The sequence below is a fragment of the Amphichorda felina genome, assembly GCF_050947745.1.
Source record: "Amphichorda felina strain 45539 chromosome Unknown scaffold_1, whole genome shotgun sequence".
Classification (NCBI taxonomy): Eukaryota; Fungi; Ascomycota; class Sordariomycetes; order Hypocreales; family Bionectriaceae; genus Amphichorda; species Amphichorda felina.
This window is the reverse complement of record NW_028145049.1, coordinates 160455-188179: the sequence shown is the minus strand read 5'-3', so window position 1 is coordinate 188179 and position 27725 is coordinate 160455. Positions and strand designations below refer to the sequence as shown.

General features: G+C 57.2%; 8 protein-coding genes across 8 annotated transcripts; 4 read left to right on the top strand and 4 right to left on the bottom strand.

Moving 5' to 3' along the window:
• Positions 1–112: 112 nt before the first annotated feature.
• On the bottom strand, positions 113–2620 carry ACO1O0_000064 (uncharacterized protein; the record flags this gene model as incomplete). The annotated part of the gene is made up of 2 exons (XM_083189569.1): positions 113–2169; positions 2392–2620. 2 exons carry the CDS (start codon positions 2618–2620, stop codon positions 113–115), a joined length of 2286 nt encoding a protein of 761 aa, XP_083053428.1.
• Positions 2621–7171: 4551 nt separating this feature from the next.
• Positions 7172–8596, bottom strand: ACO1O0_000063 (aldose epimerase family protein; the record flags this gene model as incomplete). Its single annotated transcript, XM_083189568.1, has 5 exons — positions 7172–7259; positions 7320–7830; positions 7929–8255; positions 8332–8431; positions 8486–8596. 5 exons carry the CDS (start codon positions 8594–8596, stop codon positions 7172–7174), a joined length of 1137 nt encoding a protein of 378 aa, XP_083053427.1.
• Positions 8597–9366: 770 nt separating this feature from the next.
• Positions 9367–13777, bottom strand: ACO1O0_000062 (transcription factor domain-containing protein; the record flags this gene model as incomplete). The annotated part of the gene is made up of 7 exons (XM_083189567.1): positions 9367–10284; positions 10341–10746; positions 11144–12082; positions 12129–12525; positions 12576–13097; positions 13156–13615; positions 13685–13777. 7 exons carry the CDS (start codon positions 13775–13777, stop codon positions 9367–9369), a joined length of 3735 nt encoding a protein of 1244 aa, XP_083053426.1.
• Positions 13778–14339: 562 nt separating this feature from the next.
• CTP1 (mitochondrial carrier domain-containing protein) lies at positions 14340–15411 on the top strand (the record flags this gene model as incomplete). Its single annotated transcript, XM_083189566.1, has 3 exons — positions 14340–14492; positions 14551–14879; positions 14937–15411. 3 exons carry the CDS (start codon positions 14340–14342, stop codon positions 15409–15411), a joined length of 957 nt encoding a protein of 318 aa, XP_083053425.1.
• Positions 15412–16229: 818 nt separating this feature from the next.
• Positions 16230–18032, top strand: ACO1O0_000060 (major facilitator superfamily domain-containing protein; the record flags this gene model as incomplete). The annotated part of the gene is made up of 5 exons (XM_083189565.1): positions 16230–16498; positions 16567–16794; positions 16853–16926; positions 16996–17420; positions 17484–18032. 5 exons carry the CDS (start codon positions 16230–16232, stop codon positions 18030–18032), a joined length of 1545 nt encoding a protein of 514 aa, XP_083053424.1.
• A 1526-nt stretch (positions 18033–19558) lies between these two features.
• Positions 19559–20355, top strand: ACO1O0_000059 (uncharacterized protein; the record flags this gene model as incomplete). Its single annotated transcript, XM_083189564.1, has 3 exons — positions 19559–19635; positions 19811–19938; positions 20039–20355. 3 exons carry the CDS (start codon positions 19559–19561, stop codon positions 20353–20355), a joined length of 522 nt encoding a protein of 173 aa, XP_083053423.1.
• Positions 20356–21002: 647 nt separating this feature from the next.
• Positions 21003–21912, top strand: ACO1O0_000058 (uncharacterized protein; the record flags this gene model as incomplete). The annotated part of the gene is made up of 2 exons (XM_083189563.1): positions 21003–21446; positions 21523–21912. The coding sequence occupies 2 exons, from the start codon at positions 21003–21005 to the stop codon at positions 21910–21912; spliced, it is 834 nt and encodes a 277-aa protein (XP_083053422.1).
• A 118-nt stretch (positions 21913–22030) lies between these two features.
• Positions 22031–22597, bottom strand: ACO1O0_000057 (HIT-like domain-containing protein; the record flags this gene model as incomplete). Its single annotated transcript, XM_083189562.1, has 1 exon — positions 22031–22597. The coding sequence occupies one exon, from the start codon at positions 22595–22597 to the stop codon at positions 22031–22033; it is 567 nt and encodes a 188-aa protein (XP_083053421.1).
• Between the last annotated feature and the right edge of the window lie 5128 nt (positions 22598–27725).

Below are 27725 nucleotides of genomic sequence, written 5' to 3'. Positions count from 1 at the left end.
GCAATGCCAGTAAGGTGGTCCCAAAATCAATCCTATCCGTCAACGCCATTGCCAACATAGAAATCAAACACGAGGACTTAAGCTCGTCACTCCGCGGCTACTTCGCAGCATCCTACGCCTCAGCAGCTCTCGCCTTCGACTTGTCTCTCTTCTTCCGCCCGAACAGCGTCCCCTTGCGCCGCACTCCCGATTCACCTTCCGTCATATTGCCGCTCGGCAGTGTTTTGCTGCGCCGGCCCTCCTTCTCCAACTTCTGCGCCTCACGCTGCTCCTGGCGACGCTCGTCGATGGCAAACTGACTGAGGTGTCCAAATCCGTTACGCCGTTTGAAGCACGCCTCCATGAGCGCGTTGGCGTCAAGCATCTTGCGCGGCAACGTCTGAACCACGCCAAATATTTCCATCGGGTCCGAGACGGATAGAATCTCCGACTCGCCTGTCTTGAATATGGCCAGCGCCATCCGGAACAGGGTCTTGGATCCCTCGTAGAAGAAGATATCCCATACGCGCAGAGTCGTCTCGATGGGCAGCGTCCCGATGAAGCAGCTCATGAACCACGCCGTCATGCATAGCGTGATGGGTGGGAGACCCGAGGCGGCCAGACTCCCCTGTTCCTTCCGCCGGAATTTGGGCCTCCGCAATGATCTACCTGTCGACGGTCGCCCGTTGGTCTGCCCCTCAAGCTCGCCGCCAATCTTCTCCCAGACAGAGGGCATTGCGTCCCGGAGCTCTGTCATAAGCACACTCAGATCAACTTTGGATCCCTCCAAGCTCATCTCGTGAGTGCCGGGGAGGTAGATATGGGTAATGACGTTGAGCAGCCAGAAGCACTGTTCCTCCGTGTCCACAAATAGTAGTAGGAGGCCGGCAATGAAGTTGAGACTCTGGCAGTAGCCGATATTGGGGTTGTAGATGGAGAAGGCAAACAGGACTCGGCGCAGCGACGAGATGATGGGCGGTTCCTCGGGCTTGGGCTCCACTGTGTCGTGATCGCTGATGACCTTGTGGTTCCCCGACGTGGCCTGTGACGTTCCCGGTGGCCTGAAGGTGACATTGTCGGGAAATGTGCGGTGAAGGTCCCTCTCAATGGCCTCCACATCGATACGTTTGGCCTTCTTGCGGAGGAGTTTCGCGTACAACCCGCCGTGCTTAGCTAGAATCGCGGGGCCGCCTGCGTAGTAGAACCATGCGGCGCCTCTCCAGTCTGGCGGAATGCCCTTGCGGATAAACTTCTTGGTCTTGGGCCCGGGGGTGGGGAATCGGTTCGGATGGTCCGTCATTAGGGCATTTTCCTTGAGAAACGCTGTCCACTTCTTCTTCCTCCTGATCAAGTACTCCGAATAACCTCTTTCCCACTTGTCGTACTGCTTTCTCGTGATGTGCTGCGACTCCTTCTTGAAGCCGTATCGGTCACGGGACCCAGGGGGTTCCGTTTCAATAGGCCCTGGAGGCGGAGGGCATGGGGCCGGGTACGTGCTGCGAGTGGGTGGCGCTGACGGCGTCTCCTGCGTGGGACTGCTCTGAATGGAGGATGATAGGTCACCTCTGATGGTGTCGACAGTGGAGGAGGTTTGGCGCGAGGGGGTGATCCCGTTGATATCGGGCCTGCTGCTTCGAGTAGGGTGCGAACTCTCTGAGGGATCGGACTCAAGAGACTTGCCCGAGTCTCGCTTCTCGGGATTCTTTTCGTCGTCGTCATCATCATCATTATTCATGGCTGCGGCCAAATGTGGAACAGAGGACATGAAAGCTGCGCTCATGAAGAACATCTTGGACTGGCGAATCTCGGCATCCAGCGCTGAGGTTCGGGGGGGCCGAGGAAGTTCATCATCATCGACAGCACTCGCATCGGTTTTGGGTGCTCGCTGCTCGACGGGCGCCGCGGCGGGCCGTGAGAAGTCGACTTCATTGTCAGTGCCCCTGTCTGGGTGACAGTCACCATCAGGTAGTTGATCGCGGTCAGCGCCTCTACCAAGGGAGTGCTGGCTGTTGTGTTGGTGGTCGTCGTCCTCAAAGCCCTGTTCATACATGCCCATGAGATCATCTATACTCGGCTCGTCCGGATCGGCATCAACATCAGCGTCATGATTAGCGTCAAAGGAGGTAGCCGAGCTGTCCTTAGTAAAGACGCTGCTGCGCTCGGTGTTGGCAGTGCCGGGAGCAGATGAGGCTGTAAGCTGCGATCTAAAACTCGAACGGGGCTCGTCTCCACCAATCCATGGAGCAGCCCCACCCATAGCTGGTGCGGAGCCCGAGCTCAGCGAGCTATCTATCCTGTTGTTATGGTATCCAAAGTGTTGGCGGGTAGCCGATACTGGCGGCGGGCCTGCGTTCCTTGTCCGATATCCACCGTTGCGAAAATCTGGAAATTCACCAGCTGTAGGTGACATACCCGGTGCCCAGGTAGAGGCAGAAATATTGGAGGATATAGAGGGTCGCCTTGGCCGGTTGTAGGAATTCGGGATGGGGTTGTAATGGAACATCTCGGGACCTTCTTCGGAGGGTGTGGGGAGTAGAGAGGGTCGTGACCGGCCAGGGGTATCAGAGACGGGCTGGCGAATGCTCTGCTTGCGAGGGCGAGAGAAGTTCTCAATACCGTTGGGGTCCTGGGAGTAACGCATCTCGGGGAATGACGACTTAGCTGTCAGGGGGCGCGAAGGGGGTTCGCTCTGAGATTCGAAAGCAACACCAGAGACATCGTACGCTGCAGGAGTCGTAGGTCGAGATCGGCGCTGGGGGTGAGGTGGCCCTCCACCGTATGCTCCGAGCCGGGGAGAAGTTGGGCTGCTGCCCATTAAGGAAGGGGGTTTATGGGGGGATAACGGTTCCCAGCGAGAAGAGGGAGACGATAGAGATGGAGGGTGAGGCGGTCGGCGGTTCGAATTTGGCGAGGTCCGAGGGTCGCTGGTGGGTAGCGGGGGAGGGAGAGTGTCGGCAGTAGTGGCCAGCGATGGTCTCACTGGCGTCGTCGGCGTTGCCCCTGGCCCTGAAGGCGCTCCAAACCCACCTGGACCTGGATAACCACCTGGAGAACGAGAACCACCTCCATAGCCACCATTATAGCTCCCGCCATAACGACCAGCGGAAGGCGCAGACGGAACCGAATTCGGGGCTGGAGGTTGCCCGTAAGAACCAATTCGCGGCGGCGGCGGTGCTCGCCGGCTAGCCCCGCTTGATGGCGGCGCCTGAGGGTAATAAGGAGCCCGGTGCTGCGAAGGGGAATACGGGGGGTGAGGTTGTCCAGGCATAGCTCTGTGGCGCTGGTTATCGCCGCTGGGCCAGTTGGAGACGGCCATGGGCGTCATCTGCGGATTCCACGAGCCCAGCGTCGGCTTGCTGGGCCCGGTGGAGGTAACTGCGTTCGAGTCGATGGGCCTCAACGCTGAGAGCAGGATGCACAACCCCCAAGGCGGGAAGCAAAGGACTGGTTCGGGATGGCGAGAGAGCGTGTGCCAAGGCCCAGGGCCATTGCTCAGATATCCAGATATCCGTGGAGCAAGAGCAATCGGCGAATCGGCATGTGGCAAGTGAGCGCGAGCGGCAAGTCGATGGTATGATCGAATCGTACGAGGCGGCGGTTACTCGATTTTTGCCCGAGTCTGTCGAGAGAGCGGATCGTCGGGATGAGAAATAGATGATATTATCGATGCTATCGAGTTTGTTTGCTCGTTGTTTGGCCGAGAAGTGGTCGCGCTGGGCGGAGTGGGAGGAAAGCCAAGACGGGTCAGGAATCCGGAGCTGACGGATCAACGAGCAGCAAACGGGGGGGGGAGCTGCAGGTAGCCGTGGGCGCCGAGGGGCTCGAATGATTCGGTCGGGCACGCGACAGGATCAAGATCAGGAGCTTCCAAAATGAGCGATAGGAGTCTGTATAGCCTTGATTACGAAGCTGTTGGGCTGGGGGTTCTGTGTCGCTGAATGCTTCTTCCGTGTTGGCTGTCGTTTCAGGGTCCGCGCTGAGAAGGAGAGGATGGAGGCCGAGGCCGAGAATGCGAGAATGAGGGTAACGACGAGATGGAGTAGCTCAGAGATGTCAAGGTGGTGGAGGGGACAGGTCTGGGACGAGAGACACGGTGCCTGACGGACAAGCTAAAGAAACCCTAAGAGTGGCTAGCGAGGCGCCAACGACGGGACGGGTGGTGGAAGAAGCGATCGATCCAAAGATGAGTCGACGACTGCGAAATGACTGAGAGGACCTGGCGGCAGCTTCTGCGTGGAGGAAGGTGCTGTGGAATGGCGCTATCAGCTCTTGGCGGGGGCCGTTGGGCGTGCTTGCCCAAACAGCGACCACTAACAGCCCCGGCGGCTTTGACGGGAAGCTACGAAGTACAATCCGTACAAATTTCCAGGTTCCAGCGGCTGGCGACCCCCCCCCCCCCCCCCAGTGGTGTGGAAGGTACGGAGTACGGGGTACCTCAAGGTTTAGGCTGGCAGGAGCACCCTGAGGCCTGGGCAGCTCCTGCTCCGGGGATCCCTGGATCCATTGGGAGCCGATCAAAAACTCTGCCACCATCGCAACAATGGAACTTTGACTCAATATCCTGGAATTGGTCCATGCAGGGTGCAAAACCGCTCGGCTGTGCACTGGCATCAACAGCCTGCAAGTCAACAACAACAAGAACGACAACAAACTACCCGAATGCGACGAGAATGGAGCCTCCCAAATGACCTGGCGGGTCTCGCCACTCTCCCTGCTCTGTCCTCTGCGAGTGCCTCCCATCGGCCCAACTCCAGCTCTTCTGCCCTCAAAAGTCCGATTCGCCCGACGGTGTAGAGTGTTGACAGCCCACCGCCAGGGCGCAAGAAGGTGAGACCTCTCCGCTGAGTCTCATCTGAGTCTCGCCTGGGTGGCCACTGTGACTGAACCAGTCGTGGCCATGGCCAGGTCTGCGCCCGGGGTCCATGCCATCCGGCCCGTCCTTCATCAGAACCCAAGGCCACGGGCTGTTTCGACCTTCCAAGTTTTCCTTCGTCCTTCTCTCCCCTATTGTCGGTACCGGTACCTACAATAATAATGACAGCATGCACAGGTCATGTTGTTCACAATCACGGTGACGGCGTCGTGTGGAGAAGGCCACCGTCGGAACTCCCCCCGACTCCGGTCTGTCTCTCCCCCCATCCACCCCGATTCCGACCACTGAGACGAGATGAGACGACGTCAATAGGTATTTGACACCAGTGTGGCAGCCGTCTTAGCCAGTCAATACTCATCTTCACAACGCAACTACTACTCGTACGTTGACCGGTAGGGTCTCGGGACTCAACACTGCTACATAGTAACCGTTTGGTCTACGAACGGCTTCGCGTCATCTTAGCCTCCAATTCTATGCAGCACTGCTCATCAAACGCGGCAAGGGCAACGGTCTCGGCGTCTCCCAGCCCAGACTCCAGCCCGCCAGCCCGGGAAGCACCCCTATCCCTGCACAGGCACACATGGCCGCGGCCTCCCGCCCGTAACCCGCTGCAGCATTAAAGCCGGCCAGGGTAATATCACAAACTCACCCCAGTCAAGCTTGAGGAGGCCTTGCTTTTTGTCCATCATCGAATCTTGTCCCAGAGATGGCTCATTGATACCTCATTTGTTGTCTCTTGTCGCAGGGGCCAGCTGTTCTCGCCATGATGCGAGTGCAGCCGGCTTTGCCTGCCACAAAGAGTGTCTTTTCAGCTTGTTGCTTTTTTACCTCGAGACGTCGCATCACCGCAGGCCCGAGTTGGCTCGGGGGGCTCCAGCTCTGAGTCGTGAGCGTCCATCACGGACCACCTCATCTTCCACGAACCACGGCAGCGGGCGCGGATCCCGAGGCTTCCAATTTGCATTCTGAATGTTCGAAACTTCAAAACTCCAATTTTCATCCCCGAGTCCCCGACGGGGGGTTTGCGAATGAGTCGTCCCCACGCTCTGGTTCTCGGGACATGGGGCCATGGAGCCAAAATCTGTCGACGAGTGGCCGTGATTCAGATTCACGAGCCCCTGGGAATTTGGAAATCTCCCCCGGCATCATTACTATGTACTGGTATCCACACTTGCATCATGTATGAGTACTAGTACTTGGTACTAGTAGTAGTATTACTCGAACGTACTGCACAGTACTCGCACTTGAGCCCCGCCTATCCTTGCTGGGCAGGCAAAAAAGTACGAGCTACGAAGTACGTACGAATACGTATAACACGGTATTATTACGGATAGAATGACACTTACCCGGGATGCGCCTTGCCAACGACAGCATTGTTAATAATTCATCCACTCCCACGACGCGTCGAAACACGCGCGGCGGATCGTCGCAGGAACCAGGCAGTTTGTGTCGCATCCAATTTCCCTTTCCCCTCCCCCCCCCCCTCTCCTCCGCCTCGGCAACGTGGTTGTCGCTCATTCTCCCAGCCCTACCTAATAATATAAGTTGCCCGGCGTCTCAATGAATAATGTATGTCTTGCAGACTCGATGCGAGTCAGGATCCTGCTGATACGATAATACTACTACTTTCCTCTTGTTCCTTCTGTGAGACCGTCCAGTAAGACGCAAGGCGAGTCCAAGTACGGATACAATTCCGAAATACTAGGCGAAAAGGAATACGCCAGGCCGCACCGGACAATTCAACGTCTGAGCGGCTGCCCGCCGCATTCCGACCGGACGCTAATACTTGGTAAGGGGAGCCGTGTCTGATGCGATGCAGCTGAAGTTTTGCCCTAGATCAACTGGTCACTCGCAGCCTGTCGAATCAACTCCTGCAGGATGCGTTTGCCGGGCCGTCGCCTGTATGACGGACAAACTTGCAGTGTGTGATGTGATGTCCGCACTGCTTGCAACATCAGAATGACGACACCAGGCGGCGCTGATTCCCTTTTCGCATCCTATTATTATTACTCGTAATAATAGTATCAACCAACGGGGGGAACATGGTGGAGGTCCAGTATGAATATTACGATCCCCAGACTTGGAATTGTCAAACGTCTAGGGTAGTAGGCCCCAACCATTGCCACTCCGACGCAGCACGATGGCGGGGAATACTACTATATCCAAAAGATATCGAACCATATTTCATGAACGAAACAAGTCGGGTAATTTTCTATAAATACCCCAAGCTCATATCGGCCATGCCGTCTAATGCCGGAGACTCAAAGAAGCGCCTTGCCTCAACCCCCTGAGCACCAATCAGATGCGTGAGCATCCTCCTTACAGGAGACCAAACTCCCAAGAGCTCTCCCACGTGTAGAGCTCGCCGGGTCCAGTGAGCTGGTCCTCCTTGCGGCCCCATTCCGGACTTTTCTAGTTAGCCACCAGCAACTAACATGAGTGACAAGGGTCAACACCCCAAACTTACTGGTTGATTCCGTCAACATAGTCCTGAGCCTCCACGGCGACGCACGAGCTCCGGCCAACGGTCGTCCTGTCCTCCAGGCCCTGCGTGCTCTTCAGCGAGGCCGTGCCGTCGAACCAGTTGCATGAGTAGAGGACCACGCCAGGCTGGTCAGTCCGCAGGTCCGCGCTGATGCCAGAGAAGGGGCTCGCCAGGCTGAGCACCACGGCGCCCTCGGGCGCGTCGTCGATGAGGAAGTAGCCGTTGTAGCCCTCGCAGGCGCCACCTGCGCCGCAGTTTCCCGGGAAGCCCGGGTCCTCGCTCGCGTGGCCGAGCTGCAGGCCAGGAGCGCTGGCAAAGTCGTTGATGCTGCCGGGGGCGGCGACGCCGATCTCGCCCGTGGGCAGGGCGGAGTCGTCAGCGACGAGGTACCGCTCCGAGTAGGGCATGTACAGCGTGTGGTTCCAGATCTTGTCCGTGTCGGGGTCCTTGTAGGCGTCGAGGTTGAAGTAGGTGTGCTGGGTCAGCATGACGGCTATGACCATGGGGCGAGGTTAGCTATCGAAACAGTCTTATACATACACGCACGTATATATATATATACATGTGGCACGTGGCAGGGTATATACGCACGGGTCTTGGCCTGGGGCGAGGTGGCCTCCATCTTGATGTTCCAGGTGGCGTCCTCGACGCTGTAGGTGACCCTGGCGTCGACGCTGCCCAGCATGCCCTGGGACGAGTTGGAGGCGTCGTGGATGGAGAAGGTGATGGAGTCGGCGGTGAAGGCGTCGACATTCCAGGTGCGGAACGACCAGTTGTTGTTGCCGCTGTGCAGCGTGTTATTGCCGTCGTTCTTCTCGGTGAAGTACGTCTTGTCACCGATGGTGTAGTTGGCGTAGCCTATGCGGTTGACGTAGCGGCCGGGGATGGCGTTGTACACCGGGTGGCTGGGGTCCTCGGCTACAAGCAGAGAGGGAGAGCATGGTTAGAGGGGCCAGGTCTTTAACTGTGAAGGGGAGCAAGAATGTCTCCTTACGATAGTACTCGACATCGTCGTAACCCATCACGACATCGACGTCCTCGCCATTCTTGTCCTTGACAAAGAGGTTGGTCAAGGTCGCTCCGTAGGGGATGAACTGGCAACATGTCAGTGATCTCTTCATGAGAGTTCTCATGGGGACGGGACTCACCTGAGCCTTGATTCCGGGCGCAGATATGGTATATCGGCCATCTTCATCCGGCCCATGGGCGGCCACAGCCGTCGCCGCAGCGAAGAGGGAAACAAGTCCACGCGTGAACATTTTAGAGAAGGAGGGGCCAAAAAAAAAAGACTATCCCGTTATTGAAATCAAGAGATCGGCGGTGATGCTACCATGTCAGACTGGCCGCAGGGCATGGGGTCTAATATATCTACCCATCTAACCTCTCTCCATCTCTCCCCTTGTCACGTCAACCCCCAACATGGCAGCTGGAAGCCCCGGTGCGTAAGCAATCTAGATGCATGCCAGACCCTGAAACGGGGTTCCCCTCCTGTGTAGCTGCATCTCGAAATTCGGTCTGCCGGGACTCCGAACACGCCTCCACCGGGCGCCCTGATTCGCCCTCGGCCGTGGTGACAATCTCACTTGCGCCGTACGGAACCAAAGGCCCCGTCCCGGATCCGGGCCCGGATGTCCCTATAGTGTCTGACACGGAGCTCGTCCTCAAAATTAGCCTGTGCCATAGTGAGTTGGCCTCCGAATGGGGATGTATTTCGCGCGCTCCGGGCGATCCGACCCATATTCCGTCATCTGGAAGAAGGCCCTGCGGAGCGGCAGTTGCAATCTATTATCCGGCTTCATTCGGCGCCAGAAACCCATGATACCTATTAGTACCTAGTAATCCATACCTATATCCGGACACGGCAAACCGCCAAAATCCCCAAGATAAACCCTACCTTATCATTTTCATGTCCAAGGGGGCCTTTGAGCGCGGAATCTTTCACTTAATACTCGCACAAACATGGACGTCCAATCGCACCTATCGGCCGGGGATGACCTGCGTCCCCCAGCCTAGGTAGTCATGCCTCATCTCACCCTTCCTGCACATAATATCTCACCCGGCCCTCAAAGAGCCTCCTCGCCGTCCTCGACACGGCGCAGCTCGCCACCCCCCTCCCATCCCCCGTCATCACCACGCCGACCCGTATCGTACCCTTGCTGTGCGCAATCACAACCTGGCGCTCCGGCCCGCGTTCCTCCTCCTCATCCCCGCTGCTACTATTGCTGCTCCCCGCCTCCTCCTCCCTCTCCACCGGCGAAGGCGTGCGTTCCGGCGTCACCGGCGCTGCTGCCTCGTCATCTGCTGCTACTGCTGCTGCTGCCTTGCGCGACAACCCTGCCACGACCGTCCCCGGCATGCACAGCGCTGAGGCGAGGCATACGGCACCCGTCAGCTGCAGGCTCGGATGCGGCAGGCCCATCGAGTACGCCTGCACGCGAACGTCTGGCGCCTTGTCCCCGTTACTAGGCACCAGCAGCGGCGGGGGGTACACGAGGGCCACCTTGGGGGTTCCGCGCGTGTGCGCGGCGGTGTCGACGGTCGTGGCCAGGCCCATTGCTACGGCTCCCTCTCGCCGGATGGACTCCACCACGCGGTGAAGGACGTCATCTGACGGTACTGTCTTGAGGATGGTTGAGATGGAGGTGGCGTCGATGAGGACGAACGGGTTGGCGGCGTCGACGAGGGTTACGCGCACGTCGAAGGGCTCTCGGCTGGGGAGCAGCGAGCGGGGCTTCACACGCAATGTCTGCTGTGGCTGGTCCGACGGGAAGAGCTTGCCCGTCATGCTACCGGCTGGCTTGATGAAAGCACACTTGACTTCGCTACCGGTGGTGCTGACGCCGGGAATGATGTAGTCGCCGTCCTCTTCGTACTCGCCCGCCTCGTCAACTTCGACCGTCTCGACGACAAGCCGATCTGTGTTGGTGCTGTACACTCTCACATCCACCTATTACAGCACCTTAGCGAGGCACGTGGCTTAAAGAAGCAGTATGTCATCCATACCTTGGTTTGTCCTGGCCGAGGTTTGACCAGTCCTTCTTGTACGGCAAACGGCCCTACACCTGACACCATGTTGCCGCAGGTCCCTGTAAAGTCGACAGACTCCTTACCCACAGCAACCTGGACAAAGGTAAAGTCGACGTCGGCATCCTCTCTCTTCGAGGGAGACACAACAGCAACCTTGGAGGTCGTCGATGTGCCACCGCCGACGCCGTCAATCTGTCGAGGATCGTTGCCTCGAGATCCGAGAGCAGAGATCAGATGCGGAGCCCAGTCTGCCTGCTTGGCTGGGAGATCCCTCCGGTGAAGAAACATGCCTTTGGAGGTACCCGCGCGCATGAGCACGCAGGGTAGCACATGGCGTTTGAGGCACCGCGGCTGCTTGGTTTGCTTAATAGCCATGTTGGTGCTAGGCGTCATAATTCCGAGCGTCAACGGCCGATAAGAAACCGAGGGTCCTTCAGGATTGACTTGTATATCCTAGGCTGGGAATATGAGCGTCCTTGGAAAGACTCATGATGCCAGGGCTTGTCACTGGGTAAGCGCTTCACATCCTATATATGGGGCCATCCTTGGCAAAGCGACATCGAAACTGAGCCGCGGGACGCTGCCCATGGAAAGGGAAGAAGATCTTTACCATGTCTTTCCTTTGATATGACCATAGAAGACAGGTAATTCTCTGTGGGGAGATCTAAGATGAGTATGTGTGGATGCTTCCCAGCTCCCCACCCACGGGAAGAAAGGGGCGGATCCTTTACCGCGGGAAGCGATTCCACGTCACGGGAACGGGATCAGCTGTCACTTACCAGCCCATGAAGCTAAAAGTGTCCATGGACGAGCCATTTAATCCGAAAAGCGGATCTTCAAGTGATGTAGATTCGCTGTTTGCCGGCCTCCATCCCTGTGGCCACTGGTAGTTGTTGTAGGTAGCGTTGGGGTTATGCAGGCCGTTAGCGGGGAGCTCTTGGCCCATGGCTACTTGGTTGCCCACGGGGAAGCCGTTGCTCATGACCACGGGAGGTGCATTTCCCTGTTGAGGGATCCAGGTTGGCCTCGGGAGCTGGTCCGGCCCACTCTCGGTGCTGTACTCGGGGGGCTTGGCGGCGCCGCCGTCGTTCTCCTGGAGAAAGCTCTGGATAATCCCGTCAATATCGACCCAGTCGGACCCGGGCGAGAATCCCGTCCCACCAAGCGCGGGTGTAGCTGCGTTGTTCTGAGCTCTTGCAGGATTGGCATTGGTTCGACTATCCGTCTCCAGGGGAGCGCCCTGGTGGCCAGTGTCCTCGTCTGGCGCCGCGCTGGAGTGAACCTCCTGGTCCCGAGGCCCGCTAGGTAGATCCATCTCTAACGCGTCACTGGAGAGGTCATCGATGACGACCCCTAGCTTCTTCATGAGGCCTTGCACAATCATGGATGCCTTCTTCACGGCCGAATTTGTCTCTTGGTTCTCTTTGAAAACTGCAAGACACGTTGCAAGGTTAGCATGAGCCGTCGAGTCGTTTCCTCTCCGGGCTGCAATGCGCGAGTGGATGGTTGCAGCTACATATGTCGCGTACGAGATAAGATATGGTGCGCGTCGCGTGGAAAAGGCTCGGTGGTAGGCCCGGAGGAGGTTCACGATACTCGACGCAGCGGATGCGCATTTCATGAATGAATCCACAGATATGGACCTGGACGTGCTGTACAAGTGGCCGTCGGCAACAAACGGTCGATGGAGAAGGATGACAAGGACATGGTGCATGGCGCTGTCTGGTCAGCAATGGGTTAGGGGAGAGTATAAGCGCAACTCACTGGAGGCTGAACACGTTCTGCGGTGGAAAGGTCGTGCTGTGTGACTTTGCTGGGTCAAACTGGAGATGCGCCGGCAATGAGCTGTCCCACTTGTCCAGCTTCAGCTGAAGCTTCTTCAGCATGCAGGCCAGCTCGGAAGGACTCTGGTCAAAGCTACGCTCGGTGTAGATGCAACTGAGTATATCGCTCATGGTGATGGACAGTTTGCAGAGGAAGGTGAATGTTGATATACTGTATGCTGGCGAACCGGGGTAATCCGATGGTGATTTTGAGTAGGCAAATGGCTGCCAGTGCTCCAGCTCCTCGTAGGTATCGAGGAATTTGATGGGGACAAGGGCGTCTGTCTCTTTGAGACTGACAGGTCGACCCTGGTATAAGCTTTGGACCTTGTCCACCACTGGCCATGATCATCAGCCTCATGTTTGTAAAGCTTGGCATGAGACTCACCAAAGGCCCCCCAAAAGACGCGCCGTCGAATCTCGAGATCCTCATCAGAGAAGCGGCGGGTACTCGTGAGGTCAACATGCATGCCCAGATCAATCAGCATACGAAAGGCCAGACCGGCATACAGCCAGGCAGCACTCCTCTCATCACCCAGAGCAAAGAGCGAATTGGTCATGACAAGCAAGGCCTGGATTGTGGTCACGTCGCTTCGGTCCAGGGCACCTCCCAGTAGCTCGCGGACTCGCTCGCGATACCTCCATCCAGCCGTGCGGACATCACCCGGGTCCTTGCGGACCTCGAGCCTGGGACTAAACTTGGCTGCTCCGAAGTAGATGGCGTTGAGGAGCAGCTTGGAGAAATATGGACCGTTGCAGGCCATGTCACGCATGAAGGCGGGTCGGTAGGTGATGAGGAACGAGTGATGCTGGCGATTCCAGTGGAGCGAGAGCAAGTGCATTCCCAGATCCGGATCAACGCCGTCAAAGTCGAGCTTACCCTGACGAAAGTTGAGCTCCTCCATCTGGCCTGCTACGACTTAGTACTGGATACCACTAGGGGATGGGTCTCCATCATGGAAACCTACGCTGCCTCACAGCCTCGGCTACTAGCCCGCGCTCAACCCAGTCATCAGGCATGCGAGGGCGATGCTCACCTCCAGCCGGGCGGTCCTGGAGATGGTCTTCAAACAAGGTGCTCGTACGACCGTGGTAGCTAGATACGCCGTTGGCCGATACGAGGATGCGGGCCACACTGGCCTCAGACGAGCGCTCCGGAGCACTGGCCCGCCAAGACTGGCCTCTGTCTAACATCTCGCCATCGCAACCGTTGGGTGCGCTTGCCTCTGTCTCTGGCGAGGCGGTGGCGTCGCCGTTGTGAGAAGAAGATAGACTCTGCCCACGTCCAGTAAGCGTCTTTCGGCGTTTGGCGCGCTGGTGGCGCTCACGGCCAGCCTCCTTCGCATCTTCGCCGATGGGCTCGTAGGCACATTCGTGGCCATACGTTTTGCAGTTGACACATACGGGGCGTTCATTGTTGCACTTGATCTGACAGAATCTCCACAGTCAGTTGTAGGCATCCCGCGGGTAGAGAGAGGCCGTCAGCCTGCCACTCACCTTTCTTCTTCGGCAGAACGAACAAGCTTCAACGGCACGCCTGCGGGAGCGTGACGGCCGGGAAGTGCTGTTGCCTGCGCGTTCAGGATCCATAATAGGTCTCAGGATGGAAAAGATCCCGCCCTGAGGTGAGAATGGAGAAAATGGTAGAATGGAGACGTAAAGTTGAGAAGACGGGAAGCCACAACGAGCGGGGGCGACCTGGAAGTTGTTGCCGTGGGAGGGAAACAGGCGAGCTCGGGGCCTGAAGGTCCGGTGGCTTCGGGGGGTTATGGGGGGTTATGGGGCACTAGGCCACTAGTAGACCACTAGTCGACCACTGGACCACACTGAGGTGCACATTTGTGCGTTTCTCGGCCTCCAGTGGGGATTCTCGACCTAGAATCCCTCTCGTCAAAGCAACCCCATCATGTCGTCTTTCCATCGAATTGCGGCCACAGACTCATGGACCATATCATTTAGGTCTTGGCAATTAATTTCTCTCATGTTCGCACCAATGATCCCGCGGCCTTTGTCCGAACATGGCTACCAACAGACACAAGTTCGTAGTGGTCGCCTATGATCCGATATCTAAGTATTCTGTCGACATCCATCATCGACACGAAGAAAGACTCGGCCTCTTTTTTTCCCTCTCTAGATCTAGCATCCGATCAAGATGACTACCATTGTCCAGCCCCAAGCACCCGTGGTGCTCCCTGTGCCGAAGCTCCAGGCGCAAGTGAAGGAGAAACCCACCAAGATGGCCGTCACTCCAGGCGTGTCCCTCACAGCTGGCGCTATAGCCGGTGCGGTCGAAGCAACAGCCACAGTGAGCTATGAGAATCTCGACTGATGAGGAAACCCTGCTGACTTGAATTGTACTCTAGTATCCCTTCGAGTTCGCCAAAACAAGGGCCCAGCTCAGTCGCAATGTATCCGGCGGCAGTGTCCCAGCCTCCAAGAACCCCCTCGCCGTCATCTTGCAGACCGCACGTCAGGATGGCTTCCGTGCTATTTACACGGGCTGCTCAACACTGATACTTGGCACAGCCTTCAAGGCTGGTGTACGTTTCCTATCCTTTGACGCCATCAAGAATCTCCTCGCCGACTCCAATGGGAAGCTGTCCCCCGGGCGAGGAATCATGGCTGGCATGGTTGCTGGCGCCGTCGAGAGTGTCGTGGCCGTCACTCCGACCGAGCGCATAAAGACCGCACTGTACGCCCTCACAAGAGTCCTGCAAACTTCCAACTGAAACTAATCACCAATCTCCAGAATCGACGACGCAAGGTCGGCAACAAGGCGCTACAATGGCGGCTCGCACGCCCTACGAACCATAGTCGCCGAGCGCGGCATCCGCGAACTCTACCGCGGTCTGGCGTCTACAACCATGAAGCAGTCGGCCACGTCGGCCGTGCGCATGGGCTCCTACAACATCATCAAGGAGACGGTTTCCTCGCGCACTGGCATCCGGGACACCAAGAACCCGGCGGTGACGTTTGGCATGGGCGCCATGGCCGGCGTGGTGACCGTATATGCGTCACAGCCCTTTGACACGATCAAGACGCGCACGCAGGGGGCCAAGGGGGCGACCACCCTGGAGGCCGTGCGGGATGTGATGAAGGATGGCGGTGTGAGGGCGTTCTGGAGTGGGAGCTCTATGAGACTCGGGAGGCTGATTCTCAGCGGGGGCATTGTATTCACCGTATATGAGAACGTGGCTGGTCTTTTGATGGGGTTGAAGAGATAGAGAGTGAAGATTCTAGAGGGACGGAGAGAGGGGTATACGTTAAACATGCGCACATTGACAATTTCGCCTTCTGGACTTTGAAAAGATGCCGATAAATTTCAAGACGCTTTGTGGTCAACGAACACTTTCATGGTCCTGGTAGAGGTGGTGATGTGATACTGTGATACTACCCTTTCCCACCCCCCAACCAAGCGGTCAGCACAAAACCCGAAACACAATCATTATAGCACACGACATTCACGCTTCCCTCCAACATGATTCACTTTGCATGGGGTCTAGGGGGAGGCTTAGCAATCAACCCAGGGACCTTTCTCTCACCCTTCCCGCGGGAACCAACACTCCACCAAGCACGCGGGGTATCCGGGGGTTCCTCCGCCCTGCCGGCTACCGCCCCTCCGGCCTCCACTCTGCCGCCCCGTTGCCATGCCGCCCCTCCACCATCTTCCGACTTATTCCCCGCGCCATACAGATCCCCTTACAAGCTGCACCACCATAGTAGAAGTGTTGGCTCCTTGCCCACCACCACCGCGAACCACCAGGCCGGAGCAACGTCTCACGGAGCCGGAGAGCCTAGCAGCCTGGTCTCTCGCTCGACAACACCATGCATCTCTCCACACTCGGACAATGCTCCGGCCCTCGTTGTCCGGCGTGAACTTGTATAAAATAGACGTGTCTCACCCTTCCCCTCCCCATTGATTCCTTCCCCAGACTTCCCCTGAATTCCCCAGGATATCTGCCCCGGATTCTTCCCCATCCCCCACATCTTCATACCTAGAGACGAGCAGAAAAGTCCAAGTCAGAGACACCGGGCCATCACAATGGTCGCCGCTCCTCCCGACGCCCCCGTGGCGCAGGTCGCCCCGGACTCAGACCCGGACACCAAGGAGACACTCGATGCCCAGTGGGTTGAGAAGGCCGCCATCGAAGAACCCCCCGAGGGGACGTACATTTCCCCCGAGCAGATCCAGGCCCGCTTCGACCTGCTCCGGGATCTGGGCAAGGAGAAGATGGACGATCTGAACAAGCGCGTCGTCAGCAAGCTCGACTGGCGCATGATGCCCTGCGTCACCATGATGTTCCTGATGAGGTTAGTAGCCCCCTTTTTTAATATAAGCATAAGCTGGTGGTGGAACAAACTAACCCGTACTCGTACAGCTACCTAGACCGCATCAACGTCGCCAACGCGCGTCTGGCGGGTCTGCAGGAGGATCTGCGCATGTCCGACACGGTCTGGAACGCCGGCATCTCCACCTTCTACGTCGGCTATCTCATCGGCCAGCTCCCCGGGAACATGTTCCTGACCAAGACGAACCCGCGCCTGTTTCTCCCGACCATCATGCTCATGTGGAGCGTCGGAACCATCTGCATGCCCGCCATGAAAAAGTGAGTCCCGCTGAATCCGCGTGAGCAATATCATGTCCAGCCCTGACAGCCTCTACAGCGGTGTGGGCTTCTGCCTGGTACGGTTCTACATTGGCCTTACCGAAGCGCCCTTCTTCCCGGCACTCACCCTCAGTACGTCCTCATACTTTCCCTTAGATACCTAACCCAAACCCCCGGTTTTGCTAACAGATCCCCCCCAAGTGACCTCCTCCTGGTACACCAAGGAGGAATCCCCTATCCGCATGGCCGTCTGGCACGCCGGCAACACCATCTCCAACATCATCTCGGGCTTCCTCGCCGCGGGCATCCTTGAGAACATGGACGGCGTCGCCGGCCTGCACGCCTGGCAGTGGTTCTTCATCATCGAGGGCATCGCCTCCCTCGTCGTCGCCGCGGCCGCCTTCGCCTGCCTGCCCGAGTGGCCGCACAACACGCACTACTTCTCCGAGGAGGAGCGCCAGATGGCCCAGTACCGCGTGCTCGTGTCCAACGGCGGCCGCGAGGAGCGCGTGGGGGGCGCGTGGGACGGGCTGAAGGAGGCCGTGCGGGACCCCTTTACCTGGTTCTTCTGTCTCATGCACTTTGCCCTCGTCACGGCGCAGAGCTTCAAGGACTTTTTGCCGTCGGTGAGTTCTGACCTGACTCCCTCCTGATATGAAAAGGAGAGTGGTAGCTGACAGACTCTGCAGATCATGAACACGTTTGGCTTCAACACGATGACCACGTACCTGATCCAGGCCCCGCCCTACGCCATCGCCTACATCTTCGCCTGCCTCGTGGCCATATCGTGCGGCCGCATGCAGGAGTCGACCTGGCACATCATCGTGCCCATCATCTTCTCCGCCGCGGGGTGCGGGATCCTGATTGGCACGCTCAATGTCGGGGCGCGCTACTTCGGCCTCGTGCTACTCATCAGCGGCACATACAGCAGTCTCAACCTGCAGCTCTCGTGGGAGACGACCGTGGTGCCCGCGCCGCGCGCCAAGAAGGCCGCCCTGGTGGCCATTGCCAACTGCATCAGCCAGTGCAGCCACTGGTTCAGCCCGTACTTCTACCCGACGAGCCAGGAGCCGTACTACCGCATGGGTGGAGGGCTGCTCATTATGGGCTGCGCTCTGACGGTCGTGTCGGTCGTGCTGGTCAACCTGAGGTGCCGGAACCTCAACAAGAAGCTCGACGAGACCCAGGGGTGGACGCCGCATTCCGGCGTCGAGAGAGGGTGGAGGTACAAGATCTGAGGATGCGTACCACGGCCGTTTCCATACAAGCCAGGACTTATTATGAGCTAGCAGCGCGATTGCAATTTTTGAACTTGGGCATCAAGCAGTCAACCAAAAGACCGAGTAATAATACCCATATTCGTGTGCATATTCGTATATACATTCGTGCATATTTTGTGATAAATATTCGGGCGTATATCTATGTGTACGACAGGTGAGTATTGCATTATTTACCTTCTATCAGTAGGGATGTACTATACCTGTATACGTACGTACGAGTAATAATAGTTGGGTGCATTGGTGATCCGGGAATGGGCGATGATGCTGTCCTGGTGGGTTAGGCCCACGAACCAGTTCTGGACGCGGTCGAATCGCACGAGGCCAAATGTCTTAAACGGGAAATCCTTCCATGCGGCCCGCCGCCGAGGCCAATTGGGTGCGCCAGCGTGGTCCTGGCCCCGTTACCGAGGCGATTCTAATGGCCGTGTTCTTTGACCAGTGGGAATCTGAGAGACACCATCTCAGATATGTGAGAGCATCGAGAAGACTAAAATCCGCGTTCCAAACCGCCCGGGCCCTGAATCATCGCTGGCTCACCTGTCGCGGAAAGCGCGCCTGTCTTTGGACCACGGGCCGTTGTTCTGCCGAACTCCAGCCTCCCCAAAGACAAAACACTGTTGATTGTCATCCTCACCATCACGTGATGCGCCGTTGCACCATACAAACTATGACGCCAGACCGTCCAATCGGCACTGTGCCCCTGTTTGCGGAAGCTGTTGGCTAGCACCCTCAGGTGTGTCACCATCGTGAGTGCTGCGTTGCGTTGGCCTGAATCGCATCTCCATTGGGTGGAGGTCGGAATAGTGCCTCGAGCGAATAATGACACGCCGTCCCCCCGGACGAGTCTCGATCCAAGGTGCCACCCCTCCTGGATGGCGTTTACCCGCATTTGTATCATCAGCTTATCCCGGATTATCGGGACTTATTGCTGCACCAGATAAATGCAGCCAGTCAAGTACCGCCCATCGCAGGGTACCTGCAGCGTACGACCCAGGTCCAGGTCCCAGGAGCCTGCCCAGTGTTCGCGGTGGGATTCTGGGACTGGGCTGGGGAGAGCTGGGAGCTCCCCCTCGCGCTTCTGAACTGGCTTTCGCCCTGTCTCTCCCTCCCTCACCTCCCATCATTGCGCGACCGTTCCTGGTACACACCTCATGCGCCGCGAAGCCATGTAAACCAAAGTACCGACCTAATGGCGGCACCCATCAGCCAGCTCAGCTTTGTCGCTGCTGCTGCTGCTGCGCCCAGCCTACTCGTAGCTCCGTAGCTCCCCCAGCCAGCTCCCTCCCCTACCCTCCTCCCACCTCTCCTCCATCTCTTTCTCCTTCTGTTTTCCTCCTTCTTCTGACGCCTTTCTCCTTCCCATACCCACCGCTTTGTGACCCCAATCCCCCCCGTCAGACTTGCTTTCCTGTGCCTGTGCCCTTGGAAAGCTGGGTCGCTCTTGATACCTTTGTAGCCGCGCGCCTTTCTACCGCACAACCACAATGTCGAAGAGAAAGCTCGCCGAGGACGAAGAGCTCGTCTCCCTCCCCGAGGACTCCGACGGCGAGGAGGAGGAGGAGTAAGTACACCCGTTCCCTTTAATACCTCCATTAGATGTCTCGTTTTGCCCGTACAAGATCTTCCCTTCTATCATATTCCCACCAGCACCATAATGCCTCATGGGGCCTAGCTGGCTCTTCTCGCGCCCCCTCAAATAATTGCCACCTGTGCGACTCTGCTAACGATGCGTCCAGGTATATCTCAACCGGCGACGAGGACGAGATCTCCGAGGAAGACGAGGAGGAGGAGGAGTTCGATGAAGAGGACGAGGTCGAAGACGCCGAAGAAGATGTCGACCAGCCTGATGCTAAAGCCGCTGACGGTAAGTCCATCAGCCTATATGATGGCGTTCCGCGACTTGAGGCCTTCAACCGCCATCCATGCGTAACAAGTCAATGGTCGACACATACTGACCTGCGCAGACAATCAACCTCCTACGAAGAGGCGCAGAACCAAGGAAGACGAGGCAGAGGAGCCTGCCAATGGCGACGAAAAGGTTACCAACGGCAAGGTCAAGGCCACCAACGGCGAGGCCAAGGCTACCAGCGACGACGCAAAAGCTGCCAACGGCGAAGAGGCCGAAGAGCCCGTCCAGGAGAGTGAGGAGGATGAGGACGCCGAGGATACGGCCGACGTATCCGCCCCCGCCAAAGAGGCCGTAAAGGTCACCGAGGCGCCTGCCAAGAAGGAGTCTGAGGCTGAGGCCAAAGCTGTGGCTGCGGGCGGTGATGAGGCTTGAAGCAATAGCCAAGCGACCGTCGATTCGAGGCTGTCGGCGCCCTTGAACCTGATTTTCAATAAAAGCTGCTCATATGTAGTTGAGCCCAGGCCTTGGTGATTGACCGGCTTATTTAAAGGCCCAGGGTGCTTCATCATATAGCCCTAGGAATTTGTTGCTATGCGAAGGACATATGATATCGCCTAGCTGCTGAATACCAGCACCTTACCTGTGGTGAATGTAGGTGACTCGTGCAAAACGCTCTTTGCCCGAGAAGGGGCAAAGATGCGAGCCTGCGAAGGGAGGACAGACTTGGAGCTTACCTCCTGCCCAATCGCAAGCGTGACTATCCTTCCACCTTCCTCCTGGTCTGGCATGAAAGTTGTTTGCTGGTATATTCTCCCCCACTCCTGCTGCCGTTTAATCCACTTCAGTTAGGGTCATTTCAAATGGTGCGTCTTATTTGACGGGACACTTTCAGCTTACGCCTGTCCTGGCTGTAGCGGGGTTACTGAGATCGGGGCACCAACCCCTCGACCCCTCGTTAGGAATACTTAGGGGGCTGCCCAGACGTCATGAGGGGGAGCTAGAAGGTCCAAGCAATGGTCGTGCCTCTCGTCACTTCTAGACATAAGAGTACGCACGCAGGAGCACTGAAGCCAGTAATTATGGGCCTGGGCACCTGGAAGTCTAAACCCGCCGAGGTGTCAGCCGCCGTCGAGGCCGCCCTGCGCGCCGGCTACCGCCACATCGACACGGCCCACGCCTATGGCAACGAGCGCGAGGTCGGTGAGGGCATCAAGGCCTCGGGCGTGCCGCGCTCCGAGATCTGGCTGACGACCAAGCTCGACAACCCCTGGCACAAGCACGTTGCCGAGGGCCTGGCCGCCAGCCTCGAGGCGCTGCAGACCGACTACCTTGACCTGTACCTCATGCACTGGCCCAGCTCCACGGACCCCAACGACAAGACGAAGCACTACGAGGACTGGGACTTTCGCGACACATGGAGGGAGATGCAGAAACTCGTCGGCACGGGCAAGGTCCGCAACATTGGCGTCTCCAACTTTGCCATCCGCAACCTCGACAAGCTGCTGGACAGCCCTGATTGCAAGGTGCGGCAGATCTATACTACTATAACGCTCTCTATTCCGGGAGGGTATGCCTCGCTAACAAAGAAAATTCACCCAGATCATCCCCGCCGTCAACCAGATCGAGCTGCACCCGTGCCGCCCCTCCCCCAAGCTCGTCGCCTACAACACCGAGAAGGGCATCCACTCGACGGGATACTCGTGCCTCGGGTCGACCGACTCGCCGCTCTACACTAACGAGAAGCTGCTCAAGATTGCCGACGCCAAGGGCAAGACGCCGCAGCAGGTGCTGCTCATGTGGGGGCTCGCCAAGGGATGGAGCGTCATCCCCAAGAGTGTGACCCCCAAGCGCATTGAGGCCAACTGGGAGCTCGACGGGTGGGACCTAACGCCGGACGAGATCGCGGAGATTGACTCGATTCCCGAGCGCTTTAAGGTCTGCAACGACAAATGGTTGCCCGTGCAGGTCTTCTTTGGGGATGACGAGTAGGGCCGTAGATAGGGATCGGGGCTCTATTGGTGTAAAGGAAAAAAGGAAAGAAGAAAAGGCAGACGCTGGCATAGATGAATAGACAAAGACAGATCTCGAATCGAATCGCCAAAGGCCCTTATAGCTTTCCCTTGTCTGTTTCAAAGTCGTACGCCAGGTCCCCGCCCTCTTCACGCATCACAGCAGCCACCTGGCGCCTCACCTCGGCGGCCAGCTCCACGGCCTCGTCGTCGTCGAGCTCCTCGCGCCGGCCGCGGCCAAACATGGTGAAACTCTCGCTCATGCGCCCGCTGGCACGTATCTCGGGGCGTGGTATCAGGTGGTAGTGCACGTGGGGCACGACCTGGGCGGCGGCGGCGCCGTTGTTCTGCACCACGTTCCAGTCCCCGACGCCCGTGGCGCGCATCAGCGCAGCGGACAGCACGCGCACAGCGGCGCCCAGGCGGCGCGCCTCGGCCGGGGTCGCGTCGGTGAGCTTGGGCCGGTGGGCGCGCGGGCAGACGAGCACGTGGCCGCGGCTGAGGGGCAGGATGTCGAGAAAGGCGATGAGGGACGGCGTGGACAGCACAACGAACGACGCCGGCGTGGTGAGGTCCGGGGGCAGGGAGGACGGCGGCGAGGACGGCGGGAACGGTACGTGGGCGGCTGCGATGGCGCAGAAGGGGCAGGGGAGGTCGGCGCTCATGGTGTTTCGTGGTGATCTGGGGAGCTTCGTGGTGATGGAGCTAGGAAGGAAATCGAGAACGAAATGGGCTGACCGTGTTGGGGATGTGCCGAGGTCTGCGTAGATGCTTGGAAGCGATAGGCCGATTATCACGGTAGTAGCAGATCAGGAAAGGGTCGATATTAAATAGCCAACCCCCACCATTGTAAAAGATGCCAAAAGTAATGGAACGAACTTTTTCATGGTATTGCAATGCATGGTGGCTTTTTGTGCTCGATTGTTGCCGAATTTGATGAAAACATGGACAAGAGCAAGCGTGGTTGTATTAGTGCACCGTTACTGCCGTTGCGTGCCGGAGAGGATTGATCAACTCAATGGATCATACTCTATTGTCCCATGATACATATATGACTCTTTGGGTTGTTTCATTGATATGTAGAATCTCCCATATTATTATGCTTCCATTGCTCAATGATCGCGAAGGTATTACCTTGTAATATCACGTTGAGCATGATTGATGGCGATCATACTCAGAGCCAGTGGTCGTCTTCGGGCTGGCAATCGCCCTCAAAAGTAAGGTTATATTTATAGGATGCTCCCGCATTTGGAGGGAGCGCTATATTTGGGGACAGGGATCCCAGATCCTACAAAGTCCTCAACTTCTGAGCCTGGGTCAGCTCCCACGCTGGCAGACTTCGTGAATGGCTTCAAGGCGTTGATCAAAAACGTTGTGTTACGCACTGTTGCTTGACGGGAAGTAGAATTGGATATTTAAAAACCCTATGGATTCTCCTGGTCGGATAGTACTTCTTGGCTGGCCGAGTAGGACTAATGCTCATTGGAAGACATTAGCATTTTGTTGCATCTGGGAAGTGTCGGGATGAATCAATCCAACACGGATATCTGTGAAGGGTTCAAATTGGCCCGCCCGTGTATTTTTGCCATTTTTTTCGCCATTTTGTTCCTTGACAAACATCACTCCAGTCCAACTTGTAGTTACATCTTGCCTTACCTAGGGAAGTGTCCCTGGTGGCCCTTGTCTTGCAATTTCCCTTCAACGAGGCAATGAGGGTAGGTCAATGCTCCCGAAACGAGTAAAAGCTTTGCTCAAAAAGACACATAAATAAGGTACTATTGATAGAAAGTGACCAAAAGTCAAACGATCTCACAGAACGTAGAACAGACCTGTGGTCAGAGCTGACGCCGACCTACCATAATTGCTTCCGCTCCGAGTTACTGGTGACAAAAAACGCGCAGATCAACGTGCTACTCTCATCAAATTGCAGAAGTCTGAGTTGCTCTTGCTGCCAAGATCCCGGGATACTAGTATGCGAGCTTGAAAACGCCTTGACAGCTCCCATCACCCCTAACGCCGACGTGGACCAAAGGAGCAAACTCCATACAATACATCCCAACAACGTTCACGAGCAGGAAATATGCTACAGGTCTCTTTCGGTCAATGCATTAGAAAGTCACGCCGTAGCCACGACCAGTTGGTCCGTTTCACACTCTGGGAGTACCCCTGTCAACCCCCCTTTACAAAACATCACCGAAATCGACCTGCCAATAGTCGGGTCATCTTGCATGCCCAGCACATCACGGCCATACTATTTCGTAAACCCGACGGGTACGCCCTATGTAGGTACAAGCCAGACAAGAGGGGCCCTGACGCGGCAGCACAGCTCCGCCCCCTCGCAAGCGAGCGTTCCCGCAGCACAACCGCATGGCGGTCAGACAGTTCTCCCGACAAGCTTTCTTTCCATGTACAGCATCTCTCTACGGATAGCCACTCCACCAATCTCTGCTTCGCGTTGCCTCCCCATGTGTCTTAACCCGCTCCTAACGCCGACGGCCAGCCCTCCCCAACTGGGCAGTGATCCACGCCGGACCCAAGTTCTCGGGACACAGCCGGGAACTTCTTTTCCCGGCCAAAACGCCCTCAGGGGATTGGGAGAATCTGGTGTTATGTGAATATGTGCATACATACATCGTATGGCTGGCTGTCATGAGGTCGGACATCGTCGTCGGCTGCAGTCGGCCGCCACCATCCCTTCGCTACGGAACTAGCGAGGGGGTAAGGAGAAGAGAGCCCGATTGACAAGGGCGGAGTAAAAGACAGGACAATACGAATAGGCTAACATGGCAGATAATAGATCACAACGCCACCCCTGCGAATGGGAGCTTGGTGATGCCGGAGACTGTGGGGGCCGCGCGTTGGGGCCAACCCAGGTCAACCCTAACCTCAGATAATACATAGTACTAGTGGTTGAATTATTACTAGACAACAAGCTCCAGATGATACATCAATCATGGCTTGATGAACCACGACGGGATCGGGCCGCACAAGTGTTCCCCGACAAGGGCTCCAATAGCCATCTTCGCCGTTAGGAGTGATCCGGAAAGGGTAATTCGGCCGGCAGAGAGGAAAGTTGAAGCTTCCAAATGAATGAGACGATTGGCCATATGCGAAGCGGCAAGCCACGCGGGGAGCGACGGGACGCAGCGTAGTGCGCAGAAGCGCTGTCACTCATGCGCATGTCATGTGCAAAAGAGGGGATACGAAAAAGCAATAGTACCGCAGTCGGTGGGCTGCTTTTGGCGGTGCGGATGCGGGTACTCAAACGCCCAATATAACTGCATCGGGGAACCTGTCAAGTTGCTGCTGGTATGTACGTGGAGTTGGACTGTTGGCAGCGTGCTTGGGAAACCCGCAGATCGGGGACCTCCGGGTTACGGCCGATCCGCCGCACCGTTGTCCCCGCATACCGGGGCGCCGAGTGTGTTTTGATGGAGTCGGCGACCCGTCAAACCAGAGGGGGTCGGCTGCTGTGAAACTCGGTCAACTGAGGAAGCCACCAAACATTCTCCCCGGTACACCTCGAGTGGCGAGTACAAAGTATTTCGTACGAAGTACGAAGTACGTATACTCGTACGGATGATAGAGGTGGGTGAATATCTGTCGTTTGTTTCTTTTTCAAGTGATGCTTCTCAGCAGCGGTGAGCAGTCTGTCTGGGGGCTTCAAATCCAGCCGTGTTTCAGTCTTGAACGCTGTGTTCATGTGCTTTGTACCGTGGCTATTTCGTATATTATCCCGCCACGTTGTCGTAAATTCGAAGGAATCCCAGTCCGCAACGACAGGCAACAAACAGCCTTGTGCGTTGCATCCATCTGGTCAGAAGAACCTCCAATCCAGCCCCAGGTCCATATCGTGACGTCGACGGCCGCCCAAATTCCAAATTCCAACTATGTTGACGCCGCTGGTGCTCCAGCCCATATAACCCAAGAAAAAGAAAAACCCCCCAGAGGGCGTGATCGTCGTAAACCATTAGAGTGCTCGTAGTTGCAGTAGTGGGTGAGCAATAGGTTTCACTGCCCACCTTTCCCGCCCTTTTGTGCCCGCGCGCGGTTCTGCGCCAGTATTGCCACCAGATTGTCTACCAGCTGCATCTCCGGCGACATGACAAAGTGGCAGCTGTCGCTGCGGTTGCTCCCCGTAGACGGGCCGCCTGTGGGACCAGCGCCGCCTGCGGGGCGCGATGAGGTGGCCAAGGGCTTAGGCGCATCGTTCCCCCCGTTGGAGAATGAGTACGAGTCGTCATAAGACGGGCTCGTTCCGTGCCTGGTGCTAGAATCCGACATGGCCGTATCTGGGTCCTTTGCTGAGGTGATCGAGGGTGTGGGTGTTGTGGCAGGTGTGGAAAGCAAAGCCGGGTCCTGGTGTCTAGATATTCGTCTTGATGGGCGAGAGGACTTGCTGGGTCGTTTTGTTGTCCTTGAAGTCTTGGAGCTCTTGGACGCTAGAATAGTGTGCGTTAGTCACGTTGGACACAAAGATCGGCGGAATAGCGTGTGAGTGACGGCCGTACACTTGTGATCAGGAGGTTGTGGTTTGGACGTTTGGTGGTCGTTGTGGCCGCTGTGGACAGACTCTGAGGGGTACCCCATGGTTCTTAAAGTGCCGAGCGGATGCTAGCCAAGTGAAAAAACAAGCGACAAGGCGCAAATAAAAGAGGGCGGTAGGGAGGCTAGGGTGGAATGGTGTCCAGCGCCGGCTGTGGACGGCGGACTGGTGGGGAAGAGCAGGAACGGCAATCGTCAAGATCAGACCCTGGTCTACAAGATCCAGTGGCCTTTGCTTGTTGGAGCCTTGTGTGCCGCTCTGCAGCAAGACAATATGTCACTAGCCGTGCTTGCTCAAGTTCGAGGCCGGAGTCGAGGTGGGTGTCGCATGTATGGTGTCTCTCGGGTAGTCCGTGGAATCATGAGAGGGTAACCCTCTAGGAGCCTGGGCCCAAGAGTCAATATAAGACAAGCCAAGTCCAGACGAAACTCTGCAACAAGAGACCTAGGGCTGCCGTGGACCACAGGTGTGCAGCCAGGAGACGCCGCACGCCGCATGCCGCACGGAGCCTAACGCCGGTTCCCAAGCCATTCACGTCCAGAGCACCAGCCAGCCGACGTGCCAGTACACACATTGCTGCCATGCCTGTTTCCCGGCTGGAATCACTCGAGTTCCATCGGCAGTAGTAGCCAGTAGGGACACTGTGCAGGTGGCAGAGAGTGGCCGTCGCCGTCGCCGCCGACGAGCTAATAGCATTGTTTAGACCCCTGCGCCATGACGGGCACTCCCGTTTGCGGCCCCCGCCACAGGGTGGACTCGGCGTTGACGGTGTCCCAACGCCGTTGCGGTGCCGGCGTTTGAGCCTTCTATCGCCGCCTGTCGCATTTTTGGCCGACGCTTGCAAACGAAACAACCCCATTGCTGGGCTGCTCGGAGAGCCGACAAGCCCCCGTACCACACCCCGAGAGCTTCTTCTTCTCTCGATGAGAACACGTCACAGATGTGCGAGTATTTTGAAGGCATTCGTGGGAATTCAATGGCCCAGACCATCGGGAACCGGCGTCATGTCGCTGTTCGGCGCTTGGTGCGTGTCTGACATCAGCCAAAGCCCGCTGCCAAAGCCCGAGACATGGGGGCTTGATAAAGTCGATGCCTGCTGCTCCACAATCCACATCATTCGCATCTGGCTGAGGCTCCCGTCTCCGCTCTTTTCCATGAGACACCCCGGCTCCCTTGCGGTGAGCGCCGACGAAGCGGCAAAGCCCCCCGGCCCCAGTGATTCGGTTCTTCGACCTCCCTTTTCCCCT